The sequence below is a fragment of the Coregonus lavaretus genome (assembly GCF_964263955.1).
Source record: "Coregonus lavaretus genome assembly, chromosome: 25".
NCBI classification, from domain to species: domain Eukaryota; kingdom Metazoa; phylum Chordata; class Actinopteri; order Salmoniformes; family Salmonidae; genus Coregonus; species Coregonus lavaretus.
The window spans coordinates 37,590,734-37,606,182 of record NC_140012.1 but is presented as its reverse complement, the minus strand read 5'-3'; the positions used below and the strand labels follow the sequence as shown (position 1 = coordinate 37,606,182).

Here is a 15,449-nt window from a genome sequence, read left to right as displayed (position 1 = left end):
ATGCAGCGAACGACAGGTGTGAAAACCGCGATGGTAATTGGTGAGTATTTAAAGTCTACCGGTGATTTGGGGTATGTTTAGCTTCTTTTTACTGAGCCTCAAGCAGGTGAATTTCCTTTACTACTACTGTGATACCTGACCTATAAAGATAGACTGTAGCTCCCCAATGTAGAGTAAGTAGCAAAAGTGGTCAAGTTAAATAGAGGTATGATAATATCCATATGTTTAGTATTTGCATTTGCCAAATAAATTAGTGAATTGGCAGCCTACGGTAAACTTGCTTGAAATAATGCTACACAATCTACCCACTGGGCAAAAACTGGTTTAATCAACTATGTTTCCACGTCATTTCAACGAAAAAAAAAATCTATATAATTTTACATTTAGCAGACGCTCTTATCCAGAGCGACTTACAGTTAGTGAGTGCATACATTATTATTTTTTCATACTGCCCCCCCGTGGGATTCGAACCCACAACTCTGGCGTTGCAAGCGCCATGCTCTACCAACTGAGCTACACGGGGCCCGATGTGATGATGCTGAATCAACGCGGAAAACTGATTGGATTTGCAAAAAGTCATCAATCTAAGGGCATTTCTTTTCTTTTTTTTACCCAACTTTTAACCTAAATCCAATGAAATTGGGATTTTTGTTTGTTTGTTGATTTTACATTGAATTCACAACTTAGCAAAATGTAAATCAAAACTGGACCTTGAACTGAGGTCTGTGCCCAGCCAGTAGTTTAAAGGGGAACATAAGGACAAAAGTTTTGTATTCAAATTCAAGCAGTAGCCTACCTTTCAGCTTGCTCAGTGTGAAATCCACTCATAAGAGAAGGATGGGGAAGGTGTTCTATCTACCAAAACGTTGGAGAAGAGTTCAATCCAAAGAAGATAACTTTAAAAATGTTGTATTCAAACTTTTTTTGTAAATATCTTCCAGTAGTTCTTGTTTACCAGATAACCAGCATCCAGATTTCATCCAGATCCACAGGCTGTTTGGCTTTTATGGAGACCTGCCTATCAGAGTCAGCTTTCTGTGAGAAAACATCTCTCAGAAACATCTGTAATCCTAAAGGTAATTTTTTTGCTGTAAGGGATTTAATCTGTTTTATTTGATTACTGGGACTTAACCATATTTCCATTCTTTGAGTGAATAAAATACTATCAAAAGCCATGGAACATAAATTAAATTACAAAAACATAATGTTCGATTCCACCCCTGTACGATATTAAGGAAACCTAATACCACTGAAGCAATAGCCTCAAGCCTATAGTCTTATGTGGAAAATGGATTTCCCACCTGTTATTGCCTAGAGCAGATGAAATTGTTGTCTCAGCGAGAGGATAAATAGAACCTCAATGACTGTAATTCTGGGAGCTGTAGGCTACATTGTTGTGAGAAATGGATTGGACATTTACATGTCCGTCTTTCTTTGGACTCCCACAAAGCTACGTCAAACCTTCCCAGAAATTATTTGTGTTTATTCTGAGATAATCAAACAATTCCTTTTGCCAATTACATGGTGGGGGGTAGCCCAGCCTTGAAAAAATAAACACCTGTTGCACAGAATACATATCAGTGCCAATGTGCATCTATTTAACTGCCTTTGAAAATCTGGTTTTTCTACCTCTTCTCCTTTGTGCTCAAATCCAGATGGAAGTTGCCAAATAAAAGGCTCAAAGGTCTGTAATATGACCATCCACTCCATTCTTGACCAATATCCTACCGTGAGAGGGTGTCTGTGTGCATGGGAGGAGCCCTGTACCTCTCTGGAACTACTCACATCACAATGCCTCCCTGAGACAGGTGAACCCATTCTCTCATACATGGTACAGATGTAGGATCTTCATTTGATCACCCTGTTGGAGAAGAACTTTAAAATTAATTAAAAACATGGTGTATTTGAGGTTTAAAAGGCTTCTGAAGTTTATAATTTCCACTTCTAAATTTCAGACTTGATCTTCCCTTTAGAAAAACGTATCAACCCCTACAAAAAAGTCAATTAATTATAATCCACATAATAATTCACATTTCCTGTTGCTGCAGGATTATTTTCCTGTTGTAGCAAACTGGCTCAAATTAACATCCTACATCTGTACATGTTGTTTTAGTTGTTCTATCAACATAGGCAACACTTAAATTAGTTGTATTCTTCGTAAGGAATCAATGAAGTACAAAATGAAGCAAACCTAGTACGGTAAATGTGACCCTCCTTTGGTGATACATACATTACATGTCCCTTTTACATTACAATACATCTGTATTTGTAGATGGTCAAGCCCTGAGCAGCTCTGTTAGATCCCGCTGGAATCCTATGAAGGAACAACCAATAACCACCAGAGATAGCTGTCTGTCTGCCCTTCATAGTTGCCAGAAGTCCCACCACTGTGCATTGGTGTATAAGAAGTTGAAGGACTCATGCCAGAAAGGAAAAAAACTGTGCAACTCTCCAAGCTCTCAGGACCACTGTCTGTCATTGTGGATGGAACTCCAGAGCACCTCTCTGTCTAATTGTACATGCACCATGAGCAGAAGAAAGTGCCGAGGGATATGGAGTGTTGTGAACAACAACTCCTGCATTCAGAACGCACTGGAGGCATTGGGTTCAACGGGTCTACATGATTTAAAGGACAGGTCAAATACAAGAAAGAAGTTAACTGGTAATGGTAAGACACTCATTTTATCTTCTGTAGTTTACAGGGTATTGATACACTTTTATTTACTTTTAAAATGGACATACAGTACCAGTCAAAAGTTTGGACACACCTACTCATTCAAGGGTTTTTCTTAATTTTTACTATTTTCTACCTTGTAGAATAATAGTGAAGACATCAAAACTATTAAATAACACATATGGAATCATGTAGTAAAAATCTATTTTATATTTGAGATTCTTCAAATAGCCACCGTTTGCCTTGATGACAACTTTGCACACTCTTGGCATTCTCTCAACCAGCTTCATGAGGTAGTCTCCTTGAATGCATTTCAATTAACAGGTGTGCCTTGTTAAAAGTTAATTTGTGGAATTTCTTTCCTTTTTAATGCATTTGAGCCAATCAGTGTGTTGTGACAAGGTAGGGGGGGTATACAGAAGATAGCCCTATTTGGTAAAAGACCAAGCCCATATTATGGCAAGAACAGCTCAAATAAGCAAAGAGAAATGACAGTCCATCATTAGTTTAAGACATGAAGGTCAGTCAATGCTGAACATTTCAAGAACTTTGAACGTTTCTTCAAGCACAGTCGCAAAAACCATCAATCGCTATGATGAAACTGGCTCTCATGAGGACCCCCACAGGAATGGAAGACCCAGAGTTACCTCTGCTGCAGAGGATAAGTTCATTAGAGTTACCAGCTTTAGAAATTGCAGCCCAAATAAATGCTTCACAGAGTTCAAGTCACAGACACATCTCAACTGTTCAGAGGGGTCTGTGTGAATCAGGCCTCCATGGTCGAATTGCTGCAAAGAAACCACTACTAAAGGACACCAATAAGAAGAAGAGACCTGCTTGGGCCAAGAATGTGTCCTTTGGTCTAGAGTCCAAATTTGAGATTTTTGGTTCCAACCGCCGCTTTTTTGGTTACTACATGATTCCGTATGTGTTATTTCATAGTTTTGATGTCTTCACTATTATTCTACAATGAAGAAAATAGTAAAAATAAAGAAAAACCCTTGAATGAGTAGGTGTGCCCAAACCTTTGGCACGTACTGTAGGTATAAGTGGCTGGCTTTATACCGGTTTTGAATCTTTCTCCCATATAGCACAACAGAAGAAGAGTTCAATTGTGGACTGGAAAAGTAGCAGTCTGAAAGAATATGGTATTCAATTTATTATCCTCATGTTCATACATTTAGAACAAAATGTGACGATTATAACTATTTATGTTACTGGAAATATTGTAGTTTGGGCTATAAACTGTAGCATTTACTCCAGACCCCTATTTTTCAGTTCATGACATTGATGGGTCCTGTTTGCAACAGATGACAATCTGCCTCCATGATGAGGTCTGCAACAGGCGAATGGTTCCTCTTGTGCAGACGTGTTCGGCAAAGCAATGCAACAGCACTCACTGTCGACAGGTCACTCAACAGCTCTACGCTGGTCTGCCATACAACATCGCAGAAATGTTCGTCCTCTGTGAATGTGACCCAGGCGATCCGGACTGTCTGCATATGAAGGAGGGTCTGCACAGTGGCACATGTGGAGAACATTTGGAGGAGGCCAGGACCCAGATCTGTCTGGAAATCTTTGACAACTGCCTGCGGGAGGCGCTCTGCAGGTTTGTATTGGACAATCGTGATACAACATTTCTAGAAGTCTGCATGGGATTTCTCTGATGTTTTCATGTAGACATTGTAGTGCCTGTCTGGGTCTTTTTGCTGTATGACTTATTATATAAATATAAATTAACAGGAACCGTTTAGAAGCTCTCCTATCAAACTGCTGGGATACTGAAGACACGCCATGCAGTGATTATGCTATGGATGAATGTACTAGTCTTCTGGATCCTGCTCTTATTCTTGGAGGAGATGCCGAGTGCAGAATGGCCTTGATTGCTACAATGGGCACAGCACTTCAGCATCCCTGTACATGTGATGGACTTCACAACAAAGACCTATTCAAGTGTGACATGATGCATCAAGTACTTCACAACCGAACGCATTTTAGTGAGTGACGTCCACAGTTAACTACAACACTACTTATTGTAGTATTTATATGGTGAAGTTTGTTCCCCAATGGATGTGTGTATTACATTTACATTGGACATTTTAGTCATTTAGCAGACGCTCTTATCCAGAGCGACTTACATTAGAGCGTTCATCTTAAGATAGCTATGTGAGACAACAACATATCACAGTCGTAGCAAGTACATTTTCTCTCAACATTGAAGTTATCAGCAAAGTCAGTGGGGGGAGGGGGACAAATAGTTTGTGTTCATGATAAAACATTGCTGAAGATCTAACAGTTTAAAAAATATATATTTCAGTGTCACCAGTGAAGAAAGATAGGACTCCATATGTACCACCTCCAGTGAGTGAATCAGGATCAGGATACGAATGGTTGAGTGGTAATGTTTTAAGTTATCCTTCAACTGTAACTCTAAATGTCAGCACTGTAATGGTTGTTGTGTGTATTCAAAATGTTATTGAGACAGTCAAATCAATTGACATTCACCACGAGAGCTTCCAATTAAAGTGTATTTTGTTTTTTCAGATCAACTGTTGTATGTTTTTGCATACATACTGCTTGTTGCAGTAGTACTGATGGCAGTCATGATTGTTTTTCACATACGGTAAGTAAGTATACATTAATAACGGATGCAGATTAGAATGCTTAAAAATTACAATTGTTTGATACATTGCTTTTTTTTCTAATAGGACACACAGAGGGAACGAAAAGCCCCAATTTCACCCTCCTGATAAAAATGGTGTTGTAATTTTCGGACCATGTTGAGACTCAAACACGCATGTAACTGTGTATATATTGTGTATATGATTATGGTACAGTATGCAATGGTATATGTCTGATAATGCAGAACCTGCATTTTCTGATCTAATTTAGATTTATTGGTATCTAATGGCTTTTTGAAAATACTATTTTTATCAACATTTACTTAGCTAGTTATACTAATATGTCAAAACATGACTCTGTTTTAAGATAATTTTGTGCAATTAAAACAAATGTACGGTCATAAGCCTTTTCTGCTATCCTTGCTTGAGTGAGTGTCAGAACACAGTGGCGTGGTTTACGTGATAACTCCTGGAAAAAGCTGATAGCGCTCTAGTAACTGGTACACAACACAGTCAGTAAGTGACATTATACAACTGGTTATGTCAACAAGGCAATGATGGTCAAATATTGACACATCCCTTTTAAGTGATTTTTTTCTTGCCTCTATTGTCACTCCAATGCTGTAGAGCTGATTCAGCCTACTTATAAGAAAGTCATGTCTATATATTTTTTACAGCCTTGTAACCATCTCATTTTCCCAAGGGAGCAAAGACAACAAGATCTTTGTTGTATTTTAACATGTGTAATGTATTAACAGTAACCAACATTAGTTCATTATATTAGCAATATGCTAGCTGGCTATACAGAACGTGTTAGAGAACAGCATAATTAGGATGATATATGATGGCTAACGTTGGTATGTAGCAGATGTTTATGTTTAAGGTCAGGTCTTTGACCTGTCTCAAGTCTGATAAGATGCATTGCTTTGTCATGCACCCCTTTTCATTGAACCTCAACTCCTTCATCCAGATGTCTACAAAATGGATGATGTGTTTACTTAAGTCCTCCACAAGCAATGGGAATTTTGTTTGGTATTTTTAACTTCCAGAAAATATATTGGTAATGTGTATCAAACATTTTTTTGTGTGTTTAATCCTGTGATACTCTCACAGTAAAATATTTAAAGGTTACCAAATGTTTGGATTAATCTCAAGTAAAATAATAATTTAAGTAATGCAATATTGTCACAAGATAATAACAATGCTAGGCCTTGATTTTGGGGAAAGGTTGGGCTGAAGGGGCCGGTAGATGATTAGATAAATATTAGATTTGCAGGCAGCACAGTAGGCAAACACTGAAAGCTTAGAATGTCATGTGTAATCTGAAACCTACAGTAATCTAGCTCTTTAACGGTAAACAACTTTGTTTAATCAACCTTTATTATCTTTATGTAATAAACATGTTGGATTCACAGTGGTTTGCCACAACACTCTTCAGTTTATTTCTGTTTATATTACCTCCAATCCAACTCCAATATAAAAGGGATACCATTATGTATCTTGGTTTGCTAACAAAATCAGACTTACTCAACCACCCTTCTTTAAATAACAATTTATTTAATGTATAATATATATGTTGCTCCCTATTGCAAGATGAACCCATAGAATAACGTCACTACATACATTGAACATATTTCTTATTACTATAGCACTCTGTCACATAGTACTTCACATTGAACTGTATTCATTACTATCGAAATGCAAATGAATAAAATAACTTACTTGTGTATATTGACATTTTAAAAGGCATTTAAAAAGGAGTACTGTCTAGTGGAAGGGAGGTTAAATACTTTGTTATACAACAAAGTTCATGAAGGGATTTAATTTACAAAATTTGATATTGTTCCGTGTTCTTAGAGATGCTGTATGTTCAGAAGGCCTACTTCAACTAAAATAAACGGTTAAGAGGCTTCTCCAGCTAAAATACATTTGGCCTCTGACTATTGCACATAGAATAGGTCAACATAAAGCTGCCACCTACTGTCCATTTAACTCCACAGAATAAAATGACCATCTATATGGTTTCGAATGGTGTCATGCACTGGTGAGGATGAATTGTGTTACTATTATTTTGTTTTACTCTGCATCGTTGGGAAGGGCTCATAAGCATGCATTTCACTGTAAAGTCTACACCAGTTGTATTCGGTGCATGTGACAAATACAATTTGACTCAATTTGATTTGAAGAGAGAAAAAAAAAATCCATATTTTAATTTGGAGGCAGACAGACTTCCATCTTGACGGAGCAACGGACTTAGGAAATGAAAATACATTTTGAGTGAGACAATGATCGACCCTCACTGGTTTTAAACCCAGCAGGACTCCCTTGACCCTCCCAGGTCTAACTGTAACCACATTGAGCCGGAAATGAATGGGAAGAGAACCCCACAGAAACCCATGAATAACTTTCATAACTTAGTGAGGAGTCATCTCTGTCTTTCACTTCCTACCAGACAGACTATACATGATAACTGGAAGAGGTTTTTTGGTTTAAAAAGTGTTCAGTTATTTCTTGAATTTAAGTAGGCCTTATCCAGCAACGTTTTAATAAAGTGCCTCTGCTAAATGGCCATCAATTTCGGTTTAAAAAAAAGAAGTATATTGTACTTTATATAGCATCAATGGCTATCAATATGCAGCATCAACAGGACAAAATACTGTGCTAAAGGGAAAGGTCTTTCTCTTCTTCTTGCGTCAATGCACAGAGTAATCATGAGGACTTGCTTCTTGCTTGGGCTACCTTGGAGTTGGTCTTGCGGTTTAAGGCTTTGCAGATTAAATCACCTGCCTCTATTACCTTGGAGAGATCCACTCCCTGGAATGAAAGAAACAACGGATCAAAGTAGCAGGAATGGTACCCTGCCAGCAGGGGGAGCAATTGCAACAGAAACAGTTGTGGAAATAGAAATAGCAGGCCTACCAATACACATGAAAGCTACGCAAAAAAACACTTTACTAATGTAAACAAGACCCAATCCTATGTCTGAAGCTTTCTCAAATGAATGGGGGTGAGCTGTATTTTCCCTAGCGATTACAAAGCTGTTTTAAAGTGGTATTTTCAAGTTACATGTGAAGCAACACTCACAGTTTTAATGCCCATGCCATGGAGCATATAGAGAACATCTTCTGTTGACACGTTACCAGAGGCACCCTGGGCATATGGGCACCCTCCCAGACCTGCTACAGACGAGTCCACCGCACAAATCCCCATCTGAAGTAGACATACAGACAGGAGAGACATTCAACAACCACACACACAGAGCAAGCAGAAGGTAAAATCCCATGCAGAACAATGTCCCCTGTTCTCCTGTATTGTAATGTGTTGGTACAGCGTGCCGTGCCAGGGTTGTGGTGGTGTTTTAAGGACAGTTAGGAGAACTGTGGTCTTCATTTCTCGGAGATGAGTGGGCGCAACAGCCTGGTGTCCTCCACAGTACAGCTTACTCATCCTCTTTGTCATACTAAACCAGTGGCACATCATTTGTTTTTGGTAATAGCAGAAAGAAAGTTCCATATTGTTGTGTCATGTTTTCTGATCCTCATGGTAACGTGTGTTAAACTGCACCATCTCTGTGACCTCTTAGCCACAAAATATGAATTTCTGTTGATACGTTTTACTCAATTGTTACTCAATTTTAAAAAGACTGCTCTCCACATACAGTACCAGTCAAAAGTTTGGACACACCTACTCATTCAAGGGTTTTTCTTTATTTTTACTATTTTCTACTTTGTAGAATAATAGTGAAGACATCAAAACTATGAAATAACACATATGGAATCATGTAGTAACCAAAAAAGTGTTAAACAAATCAAAATAGATTTTATATTTGAGATTCTTCAAAGTAGCCACCCTTTGCCTTGATGACAACTTTACACACTCTTGGCATTCTCTCAACCAGCTTCACCTGGAATGCTTTTCCAACAGTCTTGAAGGAGTTCCCACATATGCTGAACACTTGTTGGCTGCTTTTCCTTCACTCTGCGGTCCAACTCATCCCAAACCATCTCAATTAGGTTGAGGTTGGGTGATTGTGGAGGCCACGTCATCTGATGCAGCACTCCATCACTCTCCTTCTTGTTCAAATAGCCCTTACACAGCCTGGAGGTGTGTTTTGGGTCACTGTCCTGTTAAAAAACGAATGATAGTCGCACTAAGCGCAAACCAGATGGGATGGCGTATCGCTGCAGAATGCTGTGGTAGCCATGCTGGTTAAGTGTGCCTTGAATTCTAAATAAATCACAGACAGTGTTACCAGCAAAGAACACCCACACCATCACACCTCCTCCTCCATGCTTCACAGTGGGAACCACACATGCAGAGATCATCCGTTTACCTATTCTGCGTCTCACAAAGACACGACGGTTGGAACCAAAAATCTCAAATTTGGACTCCAGACCAAAGGACAGATTTCCACCTGTCTAATGTCCATTGCTCATGTTTCTTGGCCAAAGCAAGTCTCTTCTTATTATTGGTGTCCTTTAGTAGTGGTTTCTTTGCAGCAATTCCACCATGAAGGCCTGAATCACGCAGACTCCTCTGAACAGTTGATGTTGAGATGTCTGTTACTTGAACTCTGTGAAGCAATTTATTTGGGCTGCAATCTGAGGTGCAGTTAACTCTAATGAACTTACAGTGGGGAAAAAAAGTATTTAGTCAGCCACCAATTGTGCAAGTTCTCCCACTTAAAAAGATGAGAGAGGCCTGTAATTTTCATCATAGGTACACGTCAACTATGACAGACAAATTGAGAAAAGAAAATCCAGAAAATCACATTGTAGGATTTTTTATGAATTTATTTGCAAATTATGGTGGAAAATAAGTATTTGGTCACCTACAAACAAGCAAGATTTCTGGCTCTCACAGACCTGTAACTTCTTCTTTAAGAGGCTCCTCTGTCCTCCACTTGTTACCTGTATTAATGGCACCTGTTTGAACTTGTTATCAGTATAAAAGACACCTGTCCACAACCTCAAACAGTCACACTCCAAACTCCACTATGGCCAAGACCAAAGAGCTGTCAAAGGACACCAGAAACAAAATTGTAGACCTGCACCAGGCTGGGAAGACTGAATCTGCAATAGGTAAGCAGCTTGGTTTGAAGAAATCAACTGTGGGAGCAATTATTAGGAAATGGAAGACATACAAGACCACTGATAATCTCCCTCGATCTGGGGCTCCACGCAAGATCTCACCCCGTGGGGTCAAAATGATCACAAGAACAGTGAGCAAAAATCCCAGAACCACACGGGGGGACCTAGTGAATGACCTGCAGAGAGCTGGGACCAAAGTAACAAAGCCTACCATCAGTAACACACTACGCCGCCAGGGACTCAAATCCCTGCTTAAGCCAGTACATGTCCAGGCCCGTCTGAAGTTTGCTAGAGTGCATTTGGATGATCCAGAAGAGGATTGGGAGAATGTCATATGGTCAGATGAAACCAAAATAGAATTTTTTGGTAAAAACTCAACTCGTCGTGTTTGGAGGACAAAGAATGCTCAGTTGCATTCAAAGAACATCATACCTACTGTGAAGCATGGAGGTGGAAACATCATGCTTTGGGGCTGTTTTTCTGCAAAGGGACCAGGACGACTGATCCATGTAAAGGAAAGAATGAATGGGGCCATGTATCGTGAGATTTTGAGTGAAAACATCCTTCCATCAGCAAGGGCATTGAAGATGAAACGTGGCTGGGTCTTTCAGCATGACAATGATCCCAAACACACCGCCCGGGCAACGAAGGAGTGGCTTCGTAAGAAGCATTTCAAGGTCCTGGAGTGGCCTAGCCAGTCTCCAAATCTCAACCCCATAGAAAATCTTTGGAGGGAGTTGAAAGTCTGTGTTGCCCAGCGACAGCCCCAAAACATCACTGATCTAGAGGAGATCTGCATGGAGGAATAGGCCAAAATACCAGCAACAGTGTGTGAAAACCTTGTAAAGACTTACAGAAAACGTTTGACCTGTGTCATTGCCAACAAAGGGTATATAACAAAGTATTGAGAAACTTTTGTTATTGACCAAATACTTATTTTCCACCATAATTTGCAAATAAATTCATTAAAAATCCTACAATGTGATTTTCTGGATTTTTCTTTCTCATTTTGTCTGTCATAGTTGACGTGTACCTATGATGAAAATTACAGGCCTCGCTCATCTTTTTAAGTGGGAGAACTTGCACAATTGGTGGCTGACTAAATACTTTTTTCCCCACTGTATCCTCTGCAGCAGAGGTAACTGTGGGTCTTCCTTTCCTGTGGCGGAAAGCCAGTTTCATCATAGCGCTTGATGGTTTTTGCGACTGCACTTGAATACATTTTCTGTATTGACTGACCTTCATGTCTTAAAGTAATGATGATTCTCTTTGCTTATTTGAGCTGTTCTTGACATAAGATGGACTTGGTCTTTTACCAAATAGGGCTATCTTCTGTATACCACCCCTACCTTGTCAAAACACAACTGATTGGAAGACAGCGTCGGGTGAGGTTGTGTCTTTCTCTGACGGGAGGTAAGCTTGGCTTATATGGTGTCGAGTAAAGCTTAAACCATGTATTAAAAGATTGTAGGTAGGTAGGTATTGTAGTTAGGTATTGTAGGTAGTTTATCTAGGTAGTTATTGTAGGTAATTATTGTAGGTAAGTATTGTATTCGGCTGAGCCCGGTGAAGCATGAGGCTAGCTAACTCACTACCTGGACCAATAAAGCTAGCTAGCTAGCGGGTAGCTACTGGTAACTATTAGCAACTGTGGATAGTTGTTTCCAATGTTATTTCACGCTTAAGAGTACCTGTAATTATGCCATCTAGCTACCTACCATTCAGCTGTTTTTCTAACCTCATTATCTGAAGCGTTAACGTTAGGTAGTTAGTAGCTACTGTACTCGAAATGTAGCTATCTGGATAGCTAACTAAACAATAGCTGGAACGACCTAGCTTTAATATTTGGAGACGCTTTCTCTCAGTTGGGACAGGCGCGAACTGGCTGAATCGATTCAGTGGCTAGCTTTGCACTTAACTGGCTAATAGTAGCTACTAAGGGTAAGTTATAACCTACATTTATTTTTGTTTTGTTTTTACATACTGGTAACCAGAGTCGTTCAAGGGAATTCGGGACATGGGTGACTAGTTAACGTTAGCTTGGCTCTCTGTGTGTTCGTGCCGTGGGAGGAGGTAACTGGCTGAATAAGTTGACGACGTACTCACTCAAACTGTCAAAACTAACCCAAAACTTTACACAACGTTAGACACGGACACGAATGATCTGCTTGGCGTGTTAACACACTGGTGGTTTGTTGTAACCGAGTATTGGTGCTAAACCGTGTTATTGGAGGCTGGCATGCTAGTTGGCTTTGGCGTCATAGGATTCGGTGCCCTGGACGGTTTTCACAGAAGAATTCTGTACCAAGTTACCTAGCTGAATAAACTAAGTTAGAGCTTATTCCTAGAAAACATTGAACCGCTGTAGTTTACAACAATTATAATTTCTGAAGTGGAAGTTGGGAGAGTTATATTTGAGTGTTTCAGTGAAACGTAAGTGAGGGAGGCCCCACTCTCTCGCTTTCCCAGATGTTTAGTTCATTTCATTTCGATCTCCTTTGCATTATTGTGGCCTTTTTCTGTAGCCTGTCAACTATGTGTCTGTCTATCCCTGTTCTCTCCTCTCTGCACAGGCCATACAAATGCTTCACATCACGTGGCTGTTGCCACTCTAATCTGGTGGTCCCTGCGCACATGACCCACGTGGAGTTCCAGGTCTCTGGCAGCCTCTGGAACTGCCGTTCTGCGGCCAACAAGGCAGAGTTCATCTCAGCCTATGCTACCCTCCAGTCCCTCAACTTCTTGGCGCTGACGGAAACATGGATTACCACAGAAAACACTGCTACTCCTACTGCTCTTTCCTCGTCTAACCATGTGTTCTCGCATACCCGAGAGCATCTGGTCAGCGCGGCGGTGGCACAGGAATCCTCATCTCTCCCAAGTGGACATTCTCTCTTTTTCCCCTGACCCATCGGTCTATCACCTCATTTGAATTCCATGCTGTCACAGTCACTAGCCCATTCAAGCTTAACATCGCCCTCCAGGTTCCCTTGGAGAGTTCATCAATGAGCTTGACGCCTTGATAAGTTCCTTTCCTGAGGATGGCTCACCCCTCACAGTTCTGGGTGACTTTAACCTCCCTACGTCTGCCTTTGACTCATTTCTCTCTGCCTCCTTCTTTCCACTCCTTTCCTCTTTTGACCTCACCCTCTCACCGTCCCCCCCTACTCACAAGGCAGGCAATACGCTTGACCTCATCTTTACTAGATGCTGTTCTTCTACTAATCTCACTGCAACTCCTCCAAGTCTCCGACCACTACTTTGTATCCTTTTCGCTCTCGCTCTCCTCCAACACAACTCACTCTGCCCCTACTCAGATGGTAATGTGCCGTTGCAACCTTCGCTCTCTCTCTCCCGCTACTCTCTCCTCTTCCATCCTACCATCTCTTCCCTCTGCTAAATCCTTCTCCCTCTGATCTCCTGATTCTGCCTCCTCAACCCTCCTCTCCTCCCTTTCTGCATCTTTTGACTCTCTATGTCCCCTATACTCCCGGCCGGCTCGGTCCTCCCCTCCTGCTCCGTGGCTTGACGACTCATTGCGAGCTCACAGAAGAGGGTTCTGGGCAGCCGAGCAGAAATGGAGGAAAACTAGACTCCCTGCGGACCTGTCATCTTTTCACTCCCTCCTCTCTACATTCTCTTCCTCTGTTTCCGCTGCTAAAGCCACTTTCTACTACTCTAAATTTCAAGCCTCTGCCTCTAACCCTAGGAAGCTCTTTCCCACCTTTCCCTCCCTGCTGAATCCTCCTCCCTCCTCCCTCTCTGTGGATGACTTCGTCAACCATTTTGAAAAGAAGGTTGACGACATCCGATCCTCATTTATTAAGTCAAATGACACCGCTGGTCCTGCTCACACTGCCCTACCCTATGCTTTGACTTCTTTCTCCCCTCTCTCTCCAGATGAAATCTTGCAACTTGTGTCGGCCGGCCGCCCAACAACCTGCCCGCTTGACCCTATCCCCTCCTCTCTTCTCCAGACCATTTCCGGAGACCTTCTCCCTTACCTCACCTCGCTCATCAACTCATCCTTGACCGCTGGCCATGTCCCTTCCGTCTTCAAGAGAGCGAGAGTTGCACCCCTCCTCAAAAAACCTACACTCGATCCCTCCGATGTCAACAACTACAGACCAGTATCCCTTCTTTCTTTTCTCTCCAAAACTCTTGAGCGTGCCGTCTCTAGCCAACTCTCCTGCTATCTCTCTCAGAATGACCTTCTTGATCCAAACCAGTCAGGTTTCAAGACTTGTCATTCAACTGAGACTGCTCTTCTCTGTGTCACGGAGGCTCTCCGCACTGCTAAAGCTAACTCTCTCTCCTCTGCTCTTATCCTTCTAGACCTATCCGCTGCCTTTGATACTGTGAACCATCAGATCCTCCTCTCCACCCTCTCCGAGTTGGGCATCTCCGGCGCTGCTCACTCTTGGATTGCGTCCTACCTGACAGGTCACTCCTACCAGGTGGCGTGGCGAGAATCTGTCTCTGCACCACGTGCTCTCACCACTGGTGTCCCCCAGGGCTCAGTTCTAGGCCCTCTCCTATTCTCTCCATACACCAAGTCACTTGGCTCTGTCATATCCTCACATGGTCTCTCCTATCATTGCTACGCAGAAGACACACAATTAACTTCTGATAACCAGGTGGTGAATCGCATCTCTGCATGTCTGGCAGACATATCAGTGTGGATGTCGGATCACCACCTCAAGCTAAACCTCGGCAAGACGGAGCTGCTCTTCCTCCCGGGAAAGGACTGCCCGCTCCATGATCTCACCATCACGGTTGACAACTCCATTGTGTCCTCCTCCCAGAGTGCAAAGAACCTTCGTGTGACCCTGGACAACACCCTGTCGTTCTCCGCTAACATCAAAGCGGTGACCCGATCCTGCAGGTTCATGCTCTACAACATTCGCAGAGTACGACCCTACCTTACACAGAAAGCGGCACAGGTCCTAATCCAGGCACTTGTCATCTCCCGTCTGGATTACTGCAACTCGCTGTTGGCTGGGCTCCCTGCTTGTGCCATTAAACCCCTACAACTTATCCAGAACGTCGCAGCCCGTCTGGTGT

At 41.6% G+C, this 15,449-nt stretch overlaps 2 protein-coding genes across 2 annotated transcripts in view; one reads left to right on the top strand and one right to left on the bottom strand.

Moving 5' to 3' along the window:
* Positions 1-5,458, top strand: gfral (GDNF family receptor alpha like; the record flags this gene model as incomplete). The annotated part of the gene is made up of 10 exons (XM_084141888.1): positions 1-40; positions 942-1,076; positions 1,656-1,808; positions 2,273-2,668; positions 3,766-3,822; positions 3,953-4,283; positions 4,418-4,671; positions 4,992-5,072; positions 5,219-5,297; positions 5,383-5,458. 10 exons carry the CDS (start codon positions 1-3, stop codon positions 5,456-5,458), a joined length of 1,602 nt encoding a protein of 533 aa, XP_083998014.1.
* Positions 5,459-8,004: 2,546 nt separating this feature from the next.
* The window catches only part of LOC311101201 (3-hydroxy-3-methylglutaryl-CoA lyase, cytoplasmic-like), a gene marked incomplete at both ends in the record, with an annotated part of 39,855 nt that continues 32,410 nt past the window's right edge, over positions 8,005-15,449 (bottom strand). The window contains 2 exons of the mRNA XM_084142303.1: positions 8,005-8,109; positions 8,380-8,505. Of these exons, the coding sequence (XP_083998429.1) occupies positions 8,005-8,109; positions 8,380-8,505 (231 nt within the window). The remainder of the gene's footprint in view (positions 8,110-8,379; positions 8,506-15,449) is intronic.